Below are 20,415 nucleotides of genomic sequence, written 5' to 3'. Positions count from 1 at the left end.
GTTGGCAGCACAAATCTCAGAGAGTAGAGCCTAAAAATGAGGAGGAATAGAGCCTCATGCAATAGGCAACAATTTATATTCTAACGGTGTTCTGAGGGTTAAGTAAGGTCAAATGAGTAAAGATCACATAAGTGTAGGCTGTATATAGTCACAAGGACAACCAGGTCTTGGAAACATCATCTGAATAGTTAGAGCAGATGATGGGTAATTTGAAGTAACCCCACTTCTATTTACTACACCTGGGAGGAATGTGGCAACACATTTTCAGAGCAACTCATGTTATAGAGGAACAGAGGTCACAAAAGTTCCACGCTGTTTTCCAAGTCTTTTTTCACAAGCTCTTAGAGTTCTCCTCACACAACTTTATTCAGGGAACATGTTCTGACAGGCAACCTCACATATAATATAGCAGTATGGTTGAAACAAAAATTGAGGTGAGTAACATGAGGTAACAGATGTAAAGACGTCTTACAGTCAGAGAATGTTCTGGTGGGGAGAGCTGAATCCTCTAGCAATGCCGAAAGATAGACTCAAAGAATTTCTCATCATTCCCAATGAGGCCACAGGTCCCCATTTACAGATAATATGATGATTTATTCAAGCCTTTACTTGCTTTAGTTGGGAACTGAATTCTTAAAGGAGTGTCTTAGTACTTTTATCCTACATGGCAAAGAAGGATGAGGTTGCCTGAAGCAAACCTTAGCTAACTGAATATCAATCACACGGCCCAACTCTAAAATCCAAATCATGGATAGCAGAGGAAATGTTTATAGGTAGAATCAGAGATGAGTTATCAAAAATTGAAAAATAGTGGGAAACCTGGGAATTTGAATTGCCAGGAGAATGTATACATTGTTGAGAGCACCTGGTTCTTCTCATGGGCTGTGGTTTGTGTAAAAGATTCTTGGCTCTCATAGATGCTGTGATTCACTGCTGCTATCTTCTTCATCAGTGGAGGTCTTTATCCCCATGTTGCCAGGACACAATACTGAAAAATCTCAAGCAACCTGCTCTGAGATAACTCACCTGCAGTAGGAGACTAGTGTGACCCTCTGAAGAATGGACCAAAAGTCTGGGTTCAGAAACAGGCCAGATCTGGAATTCCTAGTCAGGATTGCTGACATCCTCACTGAACTCTATTCTAGTTTCCCCCACTCCACAATCCATATTTCTTCACACGCAAACATGGTGACATCACACATACCCAGTAAAAGTCCTGAATGCTATCCCTTTGCTAAGGTCTGCTTCCTCAGACACTCAGCCTGTGACACTAGAAATGACATGTGTCAACTGCATTGTGGCATCTACAGTTCCACTACACACACATATACCCTTTTAAAGCACTGGGCCAGAGGTACCTGTCACTCAGTAGTCTGGTCAATCAGGGTCCTGATCTTAGTGAGCTGGTAGCACTCCAGACTGCTTGTACAGACCTTGTACACTGAGATTGCTCTCAAGGGTGGAAAAGAAAGCAGTCAGATATTGGTCATTTCTTCATTCCCATTTGCTAAGGGGAGAAGGGAAAACACAGAACAAAGACATGAAAATAATCTTTGTACTTGTGAAAGATGAAGACCAGGAAAGAGTGGGCTAGCAAAGGGCCAAATGTAAGGCCATTTATTCAGAAATATTGCTTAGTCAGGTCTTGCATGAAAAAGGTGTAGAAGAAGAATTATAAAAGATTCAAGAAATACATTCAGATGATTTTATGAATAATATTTCTTTACAAGCTTATTTGTATAGTCTCTGAATTATGAGATTACATATAAGACAGTGTTTGCACTGAGTGTTTGCTTTGTGCTAAACCTCCTTTTACTGCTTTGTGATGGTTCACTTGGCTACCCACTCCCCTGTCTCCTGTTTGTGACTGTTCTTTGCTCCATAAATGTTTATGAGATAAATTCATTCCTTTCAACAAGCTAGAGATTTGTTAAGAAGTAAGGAGACTATTTTAACTAGATTAAAGCAATTGAGAGGGTTAGACCTAAAATTACTCTCAAAAAAAAAAAAAAAAAAAAAATTGAAAAGATAAAAGAAATGCTTAAGCAGCCAACCACTTCATACTGGGGTTTAAATTCAGAGATGCTCATTACCTTCAAATCCTTTAGAAAGTAATGGTGTTGTGTGAGAGAGGCAATTAATACAATCTTTTATCTTTTTTAAATTTTAATTTATTATAATTTATTCAGATTCCATACTGACTGTTATCCTCTCCCTTGTATCTTCCCATTCACACCCATTCTCCCTCTTCTGCCCTAACACCCTCCCCTAGACCTCCCTAGACAGAAGGGGACTCCTCTCCCCCCATATGGCCACAGCGTATCAGGTCTCATCTGGATAGCCTGCTTCTCCTTCCGCTGTGTGCCACCTGGCCTCACCACAAGGGAAAGTGATCACATCTTTAGAGCAATGATGTCCTTGTTCTGTAGTATTTTTTCCACAGCACTGAGCATGCTGGGTAACAGAGAGGAACATTTTGCCTGTAGCTGCTATGATATCCATTGGAGATAGGTTTTATGAATGCAACTTACAGAAAAGAAAACAGGCTCAAGGAAGTTTAGGTAACTATAAATGTAGTAAAGCTGGTGGGTGGCAGATTCAGGTCTCAGGTGTCAGCCTCTTTGACAGCAGAGCCCATGCTCTGGGTGCTGCCTGCCTGGGAAGCGTGCCTTATGAGAGGCACTTTACCATCGGGTCTCTCCTTGCCTGAGAACTGGAGAAGCAAACTTCAGAGAATGGCCGTGCAGTTATGCTTATGAGTCTAGGGATGATAGATAATTACTGTGAAAGCCTGGAAAAGGGAAACTAAACACACAGTGGTTTTGGTCCACCTGTATGGTATAGACACTGAATGGTATAAACCTATGAATGTAAGAACAATTTCCTGTGAAGTTCAAAATCCTAGAGCAATCTCACCTTTCCTATTTAGAAGCTGAGAGACATTATACAAGTGGCTTGACAGCTCTGAATAGTGACTCTGAGTAAAGCATGTAGCGAGATTGAATGGATTGAAACCCTTCCAGTGTAAATGTCCTTAAGCAAATGACTTCATTTCTTTGTGCCTTGGCATTCTCATCTATTAAATGGGTATGGTATATTACCTTCTCACAAAGATTTGTTGTGGAAATAAATAAAACAATGAGTGTAATGGACTTTAAAAGCAATGTTTTACAAAGTGCTGTGTAAGCACTCGTTCACTAATAGTCAGCTCAGTTAGAGAATGGATATATGGCTCAGTGGGAGAGGGTTTGTCTAGCCTGTACGAGATTCAGGATTTGACCTTCAGCACCATTATAAAAAAAAAAGTTAACAATTTCATTATTTGGACTCTTGGTAACAAAAGTAAAGCTCTCCCAACAGACTAAAAATATAATTAAATATACACATTAACATATACATAAGCTATACATATGGAACTATATAAATATTAGCATATCTTTGCCAATATGATAGCCAAGCCCTAGTTTCAGATTTTCACCTTTGGGTTCTTCTGTATAAAACCTCCTCTCTAACTGTTACACATGGACACTTTATGTTAGGGACTGCTTGTACTCATGGCACACAGGGCCAGAACAACACCTTCTATTCAAGTCTCTCTTTATGGTGCAATTGACTGTTAACCCCTCTATGATAATGAGCAATGTCAAACTGTCTCTATTCAGAAGTATTTCTTGGTATGGTTGAAAGGGGTTAAGGGATGGCTTTGTGGCTCAGTTCATATCTAGCTTTAACAAATAGGGATATTGTAACAAATATCGATACTGTAAAAGATTTTGGAAAAATAATATATTTATGCAAATATTTATCAACATATTTATTTCTGCAGGAAACAAGCTAAACAAATCCAAGAGCAGCTGAAAGAGTCACAGAATGGGAAAAACTACAGCCTCAAGTCATCCAGCACAATGACAAAGTCGGAGAGCTTGATGAAGAGCCACGTCCAACTGCAAAGTGTAAGCTGAGTGTCTATGCATTCCATTTGTTGCGTATCTCAGAATTTTTAGGTCACTGGGTGTCTTAGTTAATGTTTTAGTGCTTTAAAGAGACACCATGACCAAGGCAACTCTTATAATGAAAAGCATTTAATTGAAGCTGGCTTAGAGTTTCAGAGGTTTAATCCATTATCATCATGGCGGGAAGCTCGGCAGTATGCAGTACTGAGAGTTCCATGTCTGGATCAGCAGGAAGTGGATGCCACCCCAGGTGTGACTTTGAACGTCTGAGACCTCAAAGCTTGCCCGAGTGACATGTTTCCTCCAACAACAACACTAGTACCCCAACAAGGCCACACTTCCCAATCATGCTCCTCTTTATGGGCCCATGGGAGCCATTTTTACTAAAACCATCACAGAGGTGATAGGAAACCTGTGAGCAGAGCTGTATAGTTGTTCAGCATTGTAGCAATTTTTGCTTAAATCATCTGGCAATTTTGTGTGTGTGTGTGTGTGTGTGTGTGTGTGTGTGTGTGTGTGTGTGTGTGTGTGTGTATGTTGTTAATAACTGACCTTGGACAGTGATAAGAGTTTTGTTTTTTTATTCCATAAACCACTTAGGGCCTTTACTTTATACTGTATATATGGCAGGGATACAATGTCATAACTTCTGGAGGCTGATTCACACCCCACTCAGATTGTAAAAGAACAAGAAAAGTTAGACTTAAAGGAGAATTGAGAAATGTAATCACAAAGTCACTTCTAATACCAGGACTTATACTCTATGTGGATCATAAATCTGGAAGGCAAAGACACACTCTGCCTGCTTCATTCTTTGGGAAGTACTTTTAGCTGTTTCTGAGATACATTGCAAAATAGTGATTTAGAGAAAATGGGACGCCATCTAACACATGCCGAGATATGCCTTCTACGGTTAATTCTTTGCCCCCACATAAGATTGTGCTTCCAGATTCTGAGGCATGAAATGAAAGAACAAAGGCCATGGTAAAACCCGGGTGTTTGAGGATAATAGGCAATCACCCAGGACGCATGCATGCCCTTCCAAATGCTTAAATTGCTAAGAATTTGCACATCGTTTGTGATTCTAAGAAATCATTACCCAAAAGTTGCCATTATGATGAGTGTAACAGATGTACTTAGCTGATTTAATGTGAAATTCATAAATCTGAATTGCTTCCCAGCAAAGTTTCCTGAAACTTTTATTCATGGCAATGTGCAGGATTGTTCTTTTCAGAAACAGAATGCCTTTGCTAATGATTCCTAATGAGTGTAATCCCAGCAACTTCAACATCCACCATGATGAGGGTTTCAGTTCCTTAGCAACTGGCCCTGTGAAAGATAAACAAAGCCAGACACCTGTGGAAGCAGCAGGGATGGCTTGCTCTGAGCAATGTAACAGGTAAAAGGAAAAGGCGTCCATCCTGAACTGTACTTAACTTCAATAGGTTCAGCAATGGCCAGACCTTGTAAAAGGATGAGAGTAGTAAACCAGGGCAGAGCAAGGGCTTAATCAGAGACAGGGAAGGAAGAGTACAAAAGGTTGGACAGTGTAAATGCAATCAGGCTGCCGCGTCTGCTGGCTGGCCAAGATTGGGGTCAGAAATCTACCTTCCCATGGGGCTGGGAGACCGAGTCTCTACCCTTTCTGATGAATGCATTTCAAAAAAAATGGCCTCCAGGTGCTCATGGAATGCGCTCATTAGCACAGAAGATCCATATTTATAATCATGAGACCTTTCCAGAAAATGCACTGTGAAGGGAAACCAAGGACCTGTCAGGACGTATAGCAAGAACAAGCCTGAAAGGCCTTTCAGGTTTCCGGCGTTCTATTCTGATCCCAGGCAAGGATGTTAAGGGGCAAGTGTTACTGGCAGAAAGCAGAACTAAATTACTTGAAAGTAAGTTAGTATTTGTTCAACTCTTCTATGGTGGAGTGAATAGAGAGATAACAGCACCAATGGTGAGAGGCTACAGTTTCTGCAACTATAGGCTAGAGGTAATAGAACAAAATCAGGTCTGGAAGAAGGACTGTTTTTCATAAGATTGTCACAAACTCATCTGGGATAACTGTGTGGTTGTCCACAATGCGACCTCCTTAGTTTCTCCATTCAACCACTGTAGTAATTACTCAGTTTTCTCTCTAGTATAACTATAGGAAATATTAAAGGGAAAATTATATTCATGCTTTCTTCTTCTTATTCCCCTGGATGGAATATTAGGATTCAAATTACAATGAAGAAATGAGTTACCTATAATGTTCCTAACATTTGAACATATGATTTTAAGGTCTCATCCCCACCTCTGCCTCTTCCCCCTTTCTTCTGTAGGCTATTAGATATGGAAATTTTTGTGTTGGTGCAGGGCAAAAAAAAACTTACTGTATTATTTTCTCTGTGTTTGAGATGGTGTATGGGTGGCACATTTTTTTTATTAGTATGATTGTTGCACAGCAGAAGGATATGAATTGAAAACAATTTGTTTCATTACTACCTTCTCTCTAATAGCTTCTAAATAGGAGACAGATGAACAAAAGAAAAGTTTGGTTTAAAAATGTATCATAAATCTATTTTTAGTTTGTTTACATTTTAAAATTTTAATTTGTTCATTTTACATCCTGAATGTAGTCCCCTCCTTTGTTGTCTCCTGATCCCACCTCATTCCTTCATCCCCTCTTCCAGTAGTCCTCAGAAAGGGGGAGCCTTCCTCTCCTATCATGTGACCTCAGCCTATCAAATCACATCTGGACTGCTTGTATCCTTTTCCTCTGTAGCCTGGACCCACAAGGAAACTGTGCTGCCTGTCTACTACATCTAAGAAGAGGGTCTAGGTCCTCACCATGCATGGTCCTTGATTAGTTCATCAGTCTCTGTAACAGCCCCCTCTGCCTGACCAGATTTGTTGGCTCCATTGGTCTCTTTGTGGAGCTCCTGCCCCTTCCAGGTTCCATTTAAGCCCCATTTGTTTTATAAGACTCCCTGTGCTCCACCCTGAAGTTTAGCTGTGAGTCTCAGCATCTGCTTGGGTAGAGTCTTTCAGAGGACCTCCATATTAGGCTCCTGTCCTGTTCCTTCTCTTCAACTGTTTCTGGTGTCTATTCTATATGAGATTTGAGAGACTGCTAGGCGAGTGGGAGTGCACTAACTTATAAGGCTGTTTGATACCTATGATGTCACATACAGAAAAATGACATGGGTTCAGAACTTGGGAAAGTCACTAAATGATAACTAAGCAGTCTTCCTAGATGAATTACTCTGAAGTAAATGAGTAAATGGCATTTTATGAAATATATATAATATTTTTGTCATTTCATTGCATATATTATCCTTCTGACAAGAACTATGAAAAAATACCTATGCCAATGGCACATTATTAAACATAAGAGTTTTATAAAAGCAGAGTATACTCAGGAAAGGAACTTAATTGTTCTGGAGAAATCTATATAAGGAAAAAAAGTTTTCAGACTATGGACTATGATGGATCCTTGATGGAGGAGGGGATTTGAAAGAAAAAATGCATTTAAAACACATTAAACAAGGCCTTACATATGAAGAGAAGCTAGCTCCCTTTTACAGCCCAGAGAGGAGTATCATTAGGATGGGTAGATGAGACAGAGAGATAAGAGAGGAGTTTCTCTTTGGGGTAAGAAGTGTGTTAGGAGAATTATTAAGGTAACTATATGTAGTATGGGAGGCTTTGAGGAGAGATTCTTTGGTTCTTCTAGACTAAAAATGGTACCTTGTGTTCATTTTCAAATATTCCTAGAAGAAAGCCATCTCATAGCCTGAGCATCAACCTTTGTAAGTAAGCCGTACTGTATGCCTGCAGCCAGGCAGCCACTGATTTCAAGAGAAGTGAACTTTGACTCATTGTAAAAACTCTGAGAACTGTAAGTCTGCACAGCTTCACACAGGGAGAGACTGCAACGAGGGTGGGAGCACACTGACTTGTAAGGCTGTGAGACACCTACCTGTGACATCACATACACAAAGTGACATGGGTTGGGAACTTGGGAGAGTCACTTTCTCAAAGGCAAGCAGCATATGTTTTTATAAGGCAATAGGCTCTCAGCAGAGGGTGGTTTGTCTTTCTTCCTTATTAAGAAAAATCTGGAAACACTTTGGCTATTAAGACTCAGAAGAATAGTGGCACCTGAATATAGTAGGCACAGACCAGGGCATCTGGAGGCATGAGCACCTCCCATAATAAAAAATTCTCTTTCTCAAAATTTGAGGGTTACTGCAGATTGCTAAAATCTATTCTCTGGTTGCAAATATAACTTGTTATTGGGGATCCATGAACATGCATGTACCTCCATTACTAGCTTTCTCCTGTGAGCATTTGGTCTTTTATCTTTATACCCAAAATAGTGCCAGGGTACTTGAGTCCACCTACTTGGTTATGATATTGGGCAGCTCTTTGCTTTATCTTGAAGCCCATATTAACTACTCAAATATTCTTTGCAAGTTGCAATGTTTAAGAAATGAATTATCTGTGTCTGGCATCCCTTTTGTTCATTAAATATTCACAGAAAATATTTCACTCTACACTCACTTAACAAGAGAAGAAAGCCACCTGAAGTCACATTCCAGACACACTGAGCTCTGGCTATAGATGAAAGTAGATTATACCTACAATGACTTAGAAACAGCCATCCTTTACCTCCATTTATAGGTAAACTATTTGTGACTTAAATATGAGATGTTCTTATTAGTTGTGTGCTAGTTGAGAAGAAGCTGAGGATAGTGTCATGACCCCCAGAGCCATCAAGACAACAGTGTGAAACAATGGAGTAGATCTGTTCTCACATAAAACCAAGAAAGCTACCCATAACCCCCAAGAAAGGTAAGAAAATAATATAGCCACTTTAAAGACAGGTTTATGGAAGAGAGTGTCATTTGATGAGAATTATGGGGAAGTTAGGGTCCTCTCTTGGGGGCCTTTGTCTCATTAGTAAGAGAACTTAAGTAAAGATCCAAAAGGTAACTTGAGTATAATTTTATTAGGGTTTGAAAGAAAAACTAGGAAGCAGGCTAGCTGTAAATCTCATCAGCTGCCTAGAGGACAGAGAGATAGAACAGAAAAAGAGAAAGGCATGCCTTTTTGAATCAGGCACACGTGGAGCTCAGCCACATGATGGCAAGGCAGCCTATGGAAGGAGCAGACTGTTGGAGAAATATTAGAAAAAGCTTGCTTAGAACAGAGTTGGAACCAAAACAAGAAAAGGTTATAGTTTCCTGAGTAAGCATGGCTCGGCCCTGTTGAGTGGTTGAGCTAGGGGAGGGGAACATGGAAGGAAAAGTGCATTATTCTGTTCAAGGGATAATTATTCTGTTATCTCTTTAGCATGGCTTAAGGAAGCAGTGCCTTCATGAAGGGTGCTTCCTAGCCAGATGACTGACCTGACCAATGGAATGTTAGGTCTCTACCCAGGCAGAGATTCCATTCTCTGGATCAGAAGAAAATGTTTCATTTAATGGCCCTCTAATGCTACCATGACAATTAAAAGTTAATAAACATTGCTAAAAAGATAATGATAAAGAATTTAACAGTGAGTATAAAGTTAGTAATTATTAGGAGCATATTTATTAGAAAACCCTCATTTAATATTTTTTGGAAATGTGGCAATACCAATGGTTGGTGACCTCAATGTTCATGGGCCAATAGTAGAAACAGGTATATACTAGGTTAGGATAGGGAGAAGAGGGGGTGTGGAGATAAACAGGTTTGAGTGGAATCATCTTTCAGTCAAGAGTGTTATTAATGTAGCAGCTGGGTAATATGGCCAGAGTCTAAAATTGGAAGCAAGGTGTCTATACTTAATGGTGTCCAAGGGGAAGGGAAGGTGAATCATGAGGGAACAATCTTAGGTTGTGTATGATTTATATGATGTTACAGGGATAGAGAAGTGAGGTGAAGGGTAGGTGGCAGGAATCATTCCTCTTAGGGTACAGGAGTGAGACTCTGTTAATGTGTGACCTGTATATAACCCTGGCCTTTGCTGAGCTGCTTTCAACCTCTGGATAGCACAGTGGGGTTAGATGTATTTCTACCATGCTCACTGCCTCTCTGTGTAGGATTGTATTTCTCTGACAATATGTACGTATATCTCATCCTATAAAATGACTACTTAAATAAATTATATATCTCTATATATCTTAGTCTATAATATGGCTACTTTAAATTATATATATATATATATATATATATATATATATATATATATATATATATATATGTATGTATAAATTTTTAGGGACATCTGAAGCCTGCTCCTTGGCAGCAATATTTGATTTGAGTGATGAGAATAAGCTGAAGCCATGGCATTTTGGCATTTTTGTAGGTTTAAGCCAAGGTCATATCTTTTAAGCATTTATTTCTTTTTAGTAGTTCTTCTTTAAACCTGGTTCTTGTTCAACATATCAAACAATACTTTATTGATTCATGTATTCATCTTTACATTAACATACATATTAAGCAATTAATAAATATCAGGTGTTGATGGGTAAACAGCCGGCACATGATGAGCTGTCCTTCAAAATTCCCATTATGAGTAAAATGTCCCTGCACTCAGGGCATTCACATATTGCTACAAGCAATAACTACTAACTCCTTGGATCTGGGACCTAAAGTGGGCTGGCTCCTACTGCCAATGGAGGGGGCATGTTGTGAGTGCCTCTAGCAGGCTGGGGCATTAGTGTTTAGAAGAAAACAGCTGTCTGAAAGATGAAGCTGTAGCCTGTATTTGGCACCCTAGAGGAAGGATGCACCTGAGAGAGAAGGGAGATGGAAGGGGAGCAGGTTGTCCCTTGTGCCTGAAAACGGCTATAGTTAAAACATTTTGCTTTAGAGATCTGTCAGAAGTTGTTAGCGTCTTACTATTAAACTACATGAGCACAGAAATTCTCAAAGCAACAATGGGCAAGTTGCTTTTAATTACTTGTATTTTAAAGAAATCACTCTTGAAAATATGGCATAAACCCTCAGTTTTCCATCTCTTGGCTCCTGTGTTATATTGGTAATAAAGAACTTTTGACATATTCATAGATGAGCCAGGAACCGTGTAGAAAGATATGCATTTAAAACTCTTTTTCAAACATTCTCCCTACAGCTTTTATGGCCTGGGGTTCCAAATCAGGTGATTATCTGCTATGTCAACATTGCTTTCATTGAACCTTCTAACTCCTACTGTGTGCATGCACCAGGCCTGGGAAAAACAATGTCATTGCTTTACTGCCTACACCAGCCTGCTTAATTTGACAGGCCTATTCATTCCAATACACCACCAGCAGTTTGTTAGGAGCAAGGCAGCAAGGGGGCAGACTGCTGTGGACGGCCTCCATGGCCACAGGGAGCACTTCCACACAGAGAGCACTTCCACACAGGAGAGTGATTAGGATGAGGGCTTCCCCCAAGAATCTACAGTGTGGTGAACAGTGAGTCATTCAGTTTTATGCTGTAGACCAGTGAGTGAATCTATTCATTCACTAATAAATGACATTGTATGTCTTCTGCAAAGTGAGTTCATAATGCAACATAAACACTAGATCATCAGGATTTTGAGTCAAAGAAAGTACATGTAGACTACGCCAAACTTTGTGACAATCTAGAGAGTGTTAACAGGAAGGTCCAGACAGGCTTTTGACCAAAACAGTCAAACCTCACTGAGATTAGATCTGATAGGTAAAGCCACCCAACATGTAGGCCTGAGATTCTCCCAAGAGCATGAGCAAAACCTAAATTTTTTATTATAGACTCCAAATCCCCAAAGGTTCTCATCCTCAGCAGTTAAGCTGACCCACAGGAGGAAGGCTTGGTACAGATGAACTGTTTGGCAGATACTGGTACAAATTTTAAGAGCTCTCAGTTTAGATACATAGAAAACTAAGGAGATACTGATTCTGTCTTTAGTCTTTTGATTCTTTGTATGTATTCATGGGTGTCTTTTGTTCTTTTTTTCATTTTATGTATACTCTCAAGGATATGTTTTTAACCACAGAAAAATTAAGAAAATACTGCTAATAGAAATTTTCATATATTCTATACTTTGTTTTTCATAATAGAAAATAATAAATTAGAAGTGTACAATGGAATGCCACAAATTATAAAAACTTTAAAAATCAAAACTGATAAATTATTAATAATTCATTGTGTGTTAATGATTAATACACAATAATGAATAAATGTGCATCAGTAATTAATTGTGCGTTATTACTGAATCCCAATACTGATTGAAATGAAACTTTTACCTCACCATTTATTGATTGATTGATTTGCTTGTTTCTTTTTATTTTGTATCTTCACCCAGGAATGGCCTTGCTAATACAGCTGTTATACATATTTGGCATCCCCTTATGCTTCTCAGTTTGTAAGCTTTGGATGGCTCCGCTGATCTGGGAAGTTCTGAGTAGAACTAGTCAGTAGGATTCTCCTTTGCTGAAATTTGTTTGAAGTGTGACTTGTGGTGATGCTAGACTTGTTGTCATGCAGAAGAAGCACCATTCCCACCATCGCAGGTGTGAACACTGAGTGTGTAATGAGTCAGTATCAATGTTACACTGCTCTGTTTCGGAGGTTGTAATTTTTTTTAAGTTCTCTTACTACTCAGATATTTCTTTCTTCCATTCCTCTGCACTGAGTACTCTTTGGAAAGAAGGGTCATATATACATCACATATAAGGAATAAGAAAGCATATTTCTTCCTTATTATAAAAAAATCTTCATGAGTCATTTGGATATTCTGGCCAGGGGATGATTTCTTCTCATTCACTCACTCACTTATTTATTCTATAATCTCTATACCAACTTGTAGCAACCTCTTTTGTACCTGGATTTACAATGCAAAAAGTTAAATATAACCATATATTTTTAGGGAAGCCAGAACAAGCTCAGCCAGGCTACTGTCCTTATTTAATACGCTAATTGAGGAGATGGGTGATAAGAAGAAGTAATGAAAGATAACTTATGTAATGCAATTACATTGACAAAATAAAATGAACGCATGAATGAAGTCAGTTATCCCACATCAGCAGTGAAGGTGGAAACATGAGGTAAAGCTAAATTTGAGAGAAAAACAGGGCAAAAGCATAGGTACGTGGGCCTGGTTCTGGTGTAGTCTTTAGGGTTGTTGTGTAAATTCTGGTTCTGTGAGGTGGTCCAGAGAAGTCTTATTGCTGTATGCTGTCATGTCTGCCAATGCTTGAGGGGATTGTTTCTCGTCCAGGGGACAGCCCTGCCCTCATGGACAAGGACCCTCATGTGCAGGAGAAGAGACTGATCCATGGTTTCTGCTGCTTTTAAGCAAAATGCAGGGTTAAGACAGTGATTTATCCATGTGCCTTTACCCTTCAAGGAAGATGAAGTAGGTTAGACAAACATTCCTTGAGTAATTACCATGATTAGAGATAATCAGGTAAACCAGGCGTGGTGGCACACGCCTTTAATCCCAGCATTCGGGAGGCAGAGACGGGCGGATCGCTGTGAGTTCAAGGCCAGCCTGGTCTACAAAGTGAGTCCAAGATGGCCAAGGCTACACAGAGAAACCCTGTCTCGAAAAAACAAAAAACAAAAAACAAAAAAAAAGAGATAAGCAGGTTACCACAAAATAAAGGAGACAGGCACAAAATGAAGGCCAAAATGCCAGGATTTTTATCTTGACTTTATTTACCTTGTAAGCTCCAGTGAAATTGTGGGATTTGTTGTTGTTGTTTGATGGTTTGCACCAAATACAGTTTTTAAATGCCTATTTTAATACAAGTTTATTCTGTGATTGGGTTGTTCTGGCTTTCTTCACTAATATTTCAGTTGCCCATATCATTTGGATAGTAAATATCCACTGATCAGCTCTTAAAGTATTTGTGTTGAACACTACAGGATATTTCAGGTTTATTGTCTAGATAATCTGGCTCAATCGTGAATCAGGCTTTTTTTCCCAATAGCATCCATTTCATGGCAGATGAGGTTCAAAACAAGTTCTGTGAGCTATGAGTATTTGTTGGCAATGAAATCGTTTGCTTATAAGCCCTCTTGGCAAACGGATCACAGACCAACACACAACTATAATTTTTTTAATGTAACTATCTGAACCTAAATATGGCTAAATAGTAGTTTAGCCAAACTAGTACCCATCAATCACTGCCTTTCATCCAGCCCCCCTCCACTACACTAGGAAAAAACCTGGCTTCATTATCCCCTTATCCATGTACATAATTTCTCTTTCACAGAACGCACATCAGTAGGATAAGTTAACACTATACCTGTGTCGTATGCTTGACATCTAAACAAGTCTTTCCTTAACTTTTAGGACCCCTTATTTCCATAGTTGCATAAGACTGTGTTCCTTCCCCAACGTTACCTGCCCAAAGTGCACATTGACACACTCGTCAGACAGATCTGATTTCCTTATCAGAGTCTACATTGCTTCATGAGAACCCCTGACACTTACATGTCATTAATGATATTAGTATAGCTCTCTATTTTAGCAATTCTAAGACTTTTATTGTTACATATTTTCTTTTGTCAATTTTGGTAGTCTTTATCTTTGAAGAAGTTGGTTACTTTTGCTGTTACGAAGTTTGGAGACACTAAATTGCTCAGAGGATCCTGTGTATTTTTCCCTGCTCCCAAGTGCAGTGAGCCTGGTCTCTCATTTTTTTGTTGATAGCTTGTGATAGAGATAGAGTCAAACATGCATGTGTCTTTTTGCAATGTCAGAATTCATTGAATATTAATAACTCACAAGGCAGTATAGTGATTATTAACAGCAGTTTGCCAAGTAGCCCCCTGTGGTGGTTTGAATAAGAATGGCACCATTAACTTGTACTTTTGAGTGCTTACAAACCAGGGAGTCGCTCTTGTTGAAAGGTTGAAAGGATTAGAAGGATTGGAGGTGTGACCTTGTTGGAATAAATATACCTCTGTTGAAAGAAGTGTGTCACTGGGATGGGCTTTGAGATTTCAAAAGCCCATGCAAGCCCCTGGTTTCTTTCTCTTTCTCTCTCTCTCTTCTCTCTCTCTCTCTCTCTCTCTCTCTCTCTCTCTCTCTCTCTCTCTCCTCTCTCTCTCTCTCTCTCTCTCTCTCTCTCTCTCTCTCTCTCTCTCTCTCTCTCTCCTCACCCCCCCCCCCCATGGATCAGGATGTAGCCCTCTCAACTGCAACTGCTGCTCCAGCACCTACGTGCATGCCTCCATGCTCCTTGCTCTGATGATAATAGACTAAACCTCTGAAACTTTAATCATACCTCAAGTTAAATGTTTTCTTTCATGAGAATTTCCTGGGGACATGGTGTTTCTTTACAGCAGTCAAATCATGACTAAGAAATCAACGTTTCCTTGACAGTCAGGACTAGACAAATACAGATTTTTTAACCCCAATATTAATTACTAATGTCCTCATTAGGGTTTATATTGATGTGATAAAACATCATGATCAAAAAGCAGCTTGTGGGGAAAAAGGTTTCTGTTCCTTACATGTCAATATTATAATTCATTTTCAAAGGCAGTCAGGACAGGAACTCAAACAATACAGGAACTTACAGGCAAGTACTGATGCAGACGCCATGAAGGAACACTGCTTACTGGCTTGCTCCTGATGGCTTTCTCAGCCTTCTTTTTTAACAACTCAAGAACACCAGTCCAGGCATGGCACTGTCCACAATGAGCTGGCCCTCATACATCAATCATCAGTGAAAGAAACATACCACAGGTTTGCCCAACAACCCAATCTTTTGTGAAAATTTTCTTAAATTAGGCTCCTTCTTACCAGATAACTCGGGCTCATATCAACGTGATATAAAACTATCCAGTACACCATCTACCGTGACATGTGTCTGCTTCATCCAGTAAATTCACAGCCATGTCTTTATGCTTTTTTTTTTTTTGGAACCATTCTTCATCCAGTAAATTCACAGCCATGTCTTTATGCTTTTTTTTTTTTTTTGTAACCATGTAAACATATGACATGAGTTTTGTTACTTTTTTCTCTCCAAACAATTCTGTTATTTTCTTCTTGTCTTGGCATATAACTTATAGCTTTTGCTAAATAGAACAGACATAACAGATTGAAAAGTGAGTGTACAAATGTATAGATCATTTCTTTCTGAGACTGGGTCACTCAGTGTGTAAGCCATGCTGGCCTCAGATTCAGAGATCCTCTTGCCTTTGTCTTCTGCATGTTGGGATTAAAGGAATGTGCCACTACACCCAAGCTGAATAGGCCATTTTGTTCTAATTCTGTGTGTGATGTATGGAGTGAGTAGTTGTGTGTCTGTGTATGCCATGGAATATGTGTGGAGGCTGGAGAACAGCTTTAGGTATTGGTTCCTGCCTTTCATTTATTTTAAAACAGAGCCTCTTTTTTGATTTTTTTCTTCTGTGTACACAAGACTAGCCAGCCCATGGATTTTCAGCAATGCTCCTGTCTCCACTTCCCATCCTACTAGAGCAGTGCTGGCACTGCAAGCTAAATACAAAATACTAAGAGAGAAGCCCATTCTAAAAATAACATTTTGGGAAGAAATTTGTACTTAATGAACCAAATGCCATGAAGAATGAAAACAGGTGTAATATAAGAGTATCCTGAACACTTAAAAAGATTTATAAAGCATGTATTATAAATACTAGCCATAAGCAAAACACGGTAATAGGTGCCTTTCAACCAGGACTATGGATAGAGCCTCCATTTCAGGATTCAAGCAGATTGAGTCTTCTCTTGGAAATATGTTGGTTTTATAAAATGAAGTGGGCTGCTGACATACAATAATTTATCTAGAACACTAAGATTCCTCAAGATGTTTCTGGCCTTAAGAAGTCCCTCTGAAATAAACCTCTTAATTTGCATTCTAAATTGATCACAAACTGATTGCAAGCACATTCTACCTTCCATATTTTTTTTTCATTTGGGTTTTGGATAGTTTTTCAATATTCTTCATTTCTAGGTGGGCTAGAAAATATTTTTCCAAGTTTATACTTAGGCCCATCTTTCTTAAAAATAATTTTTCATCTTGAAGGATTTGGTTGCACTTATTAAATAAAAACATTCTCCTGTTTTAATTTCTGGATGTTGTGTCCAAATAGAAAGCATGTCACTTAAGGTTATGGACAAATTACTAACATACACACACACACACACACACACACACACACACACACACACACAGACACACACACACACACACACACACACACACACAGACACACACACACAGACACACACATACACACACAGACACACACATACACACACAGACATACACACACACACAGACACAGACACAGACACACACACAGACACACACAGACACACACACACACAGAGACACACACACACAGAGACACACACACACATACACACACACAGACACACACACAGACACACACACACACAGACACACACATACACAGACAGACACACACACACAGACACACACACACACAGACACACACACACACAGACACACACACAGACACACACACACACAGACACACACACACACATACACAGACACACACACACACACATACACAGACACACACACACAGACACACACACACACAGACACACACAGACACACACACACAGACACACACACACACAGACACACACACACAGACACACACACACACAGACACACACACACAGACACACACACACACACAGACACACACACACACACAGACACACACAGACGCACACACACACACAGACACACACAGACACACACACACAGACACAGACACACAGACACACACAGACACACACACACACACACACAGACACGCCCCTCCAGAGAGTTCATTCATCCAATTCTGAAAGGCACACTGATCTTCTATTTTTAACGTTATACATAATTGTACTCATTGTGCTGTGTAGAATCTCTTAACTTACAAAATCTGTTTACTATGTTTAATTTTCTATCATAATTAAGTTAACCAAATCTTTTATTATTTTGTAGTTTATTAAGAAAGCCTTTAAAAACCCAGTTCATTTCTCTAATATTTTATGATTTTGTTTACATGTAATCATTTAAGCAGGTTGCTATTTCTTAAACAAAACTAGAAACAAATTTACTCTTTTTTCGTGAATAGCTGCTGTCTCACTACCTCTTGCTGAATCCTATGCTTTTCCTTCAGACTCAATGCTTCATGTATTTGTTTATCCTATAATAAAAGCTGTCAACATGCCCGAGTTCCTCCAGGGTTTTATGCTGTGCTATTAGCTGCACTGTGTACATTTGAAGCTGTTTTTAAGTAGAAAATTTATAAATATTTATTACTTGTTGAGTTGTTTTTCCTTTATATGAAATATCCATCTTTAAAAGTAATTTTGTATAGAAGTAGAAAATTGTATTTTACTTGATATTATTACTGTTACACATTTCCCCCTATAATTTTCACGTAATGTCTTTATCCATCTTGCATGATCTTTATTTTATTGCTTGTTTTGTTCTTGAGAGTCTGTCTTACTCTGCAGCTCATGATAGCCTCAAACTCACCAGGCCTTGACTTGCGAGTAGCACACCCGACACCTACATTGTGATCTTTCCTCCACTGACTATAAATATGCTCCTTCATAAGTCAGATGGCTGACGTTATTGTTGCTGTGTGAATTTGTCTTTTAATGTTTATATCTAGCAACTCGGTCCTCATCATTGAGGGTTTCACACTCATCACGGCTCTTTTCCTCTTCAGTGTATCACTCTTTCCTGTTACACAGCTGTCTATGGTTTCTTTTGACTTAATAATATTTTCTTTCTTTTTTTTTTTTCTCTTTTCTGGTTTCTATGTTTCTTATATCCTGGTCACAACACATATGTATCCACCAATATCAAAGATTAATCAGAATTTATAACTCCTTACTTTGAGCAACCAGAGTGACAGTTTATTCTTATGTCTTGTTCTATGACTGAGGGGTATAGTGCAATAGTGAAGCATGAGCAAGGACCCCGGATCAATCCTCAGCACCAAAATAAATAGAATGAGTTCTGCCTTGTTTTCTTAAATCTTTTCTAGTCTTTTTATATCTCATCTTCAGCTAATTTGAAATTATATGCCCTTTAGTTTTGCATGTGATCTAAAACGGAGATTTCTAGAATATTTCTACGTCATCCCAAGCTATACTTTTGGATTATCCTCCTGCGGTCATAATATTTTTTCTAGTTCCTTTCTCCCATGTTATTCCTAAAATTTATATAAACATGACTTTAAATAGCTGCTGCCAATTAATGAAAAATGGCCTATTCAATTAAAATATAAGTGCTCTTCTTTTTTAATACCTATTATATATATATATATATATATATATATATATATATTTTTTTTTTTTTTTTATAGAGAGAGAGAGGGGGGGACGGGAGAGGAGAGGAGAAGAAAGGACTTTTCAATGCCTAGCTCTTGTGTTGTCAGCCCCCTTCTCATAATGTACTTACAGCTCACAACTCTGCATGTGATTTCCTACAGTATTCAAAGGCGGACAGGCATCCTGCTACTGCACTGGAGAAAATAATGGAGTCAAGTTTTGCGGGTCCCCAGTCATTCCCAGAGGTCTCTTCTCCTGACAGAGGAAGCCAGCTTGGCAAGCACCACAGGTATGCTTAACAAATCTTGGTTGGGGTAGGTGAGTTCACATTAGAAATAGACAGGTGCCCAGAAATGACAGGCAGACCCATAATCCATAGGAGTGATTATTCCGGTATCTATAAATATGGTTCTCTATAGAAGTGATGTTCAGACAGCCCACAGCCAGAAACCAAACATTAACACTCCAGCTTCCCTCAGAAGCATCACTCTGTCTCTACAATAACATAAAGGAACTATTAGCTTGCATCAGAGCTGCAGGCACAGACCAGTGAATGAGCAGTTGTACTCTGAAAAACTATTAAAAGAGGATTTTTCCCCTAGCCTGCTTGATCACTGGTTGCAAAGCTAACATCTATTTCTCCTCTAGGCAGCTATGTGACATGCACCAAATGTTCCAAATACTTCTCACAAAAGTTCCAGGGGCAAATCCTGGAGAGTACTCTATGGACATGTAAGATATTCTGTTATCTGAGCAGTGGCATCTCTTTCTCTCTTTCTCTGTCTCTCTCTGTCTCTGTCTCTCTCTCTCTCTCTCTCTCTCTCTCTCTCTCTCTCTCTCTCTCTCTCTCTCTCTCTCTCTCTCTCTCTCTTTCTCTTTCTCCCTCCCCTCTCCCCCAGCCCCCTGCCATGTTGATCACAGAAACTATTTCACTGGGGATAAAGGACAACTACAAAGTCATTTAATACATCATAGGAAATGCTCAAGCTGAGGATGTTCTCCACCATATTTTTGTCCACTTTTTCTGTTTTGTGCATGAGGAATATATTTTTAAACATCAACCATATATAGTCCTAACCAAAGGATGAATGTGGATCTAATACTAGAATAGGCACTATATTTGTTTGTATTAAAATTAATATTTTTAATCTGTAAAAGCTGTCCAAAAAC

At 39.1% G+C, this 20,415-nt stretch overlaps 1 protein-coding gene across 7 annotated transcripts in view; it reads left to right on the top strand.

Moving 5' to 3' along the window:
• Nrg3 (neuregulin 3) overlaps positions 1-20,415 on the top strand; it is a 1,024,516-nt gene that overhangs the window by 991,600 nt on the left and 12,501 nt on the right. For all 7 annotated transcript variants that reach the window (XM_051142204.1, XM_051142187.1, XM_051142174.1 and 4 more), the window contains exons 6-7: positions 3,827-3,953; positions 19,407-19,534. In XM_051142204.1, the coding sequence (XP_050998161.1) occupies positions 3,827-3,953; positions 19,407-19,534 (255 nt within the window). The remainder of the gene's footprint in view (positions 1-3,826; positions 3,954-19,406; positions 19,535-20,415) is intronic.

This window comes from Acomys russatus, chromosome 3, assembly GCF_903995435.1.
Source record: "Acomys russatus chromosome 3, mAcoRus1.1, whole genome shotgun sequence".
Lineage (NCBI taxonomy): Eukaryota > Metazoa > Chordata > Mammalia > Rodentia > Muridae > Acomys > Acomys russatus.
Note: the sequence above shows the minus strand (reverse complement) of the source record. Positions and strands in the feature narration are given on the sequence as shown.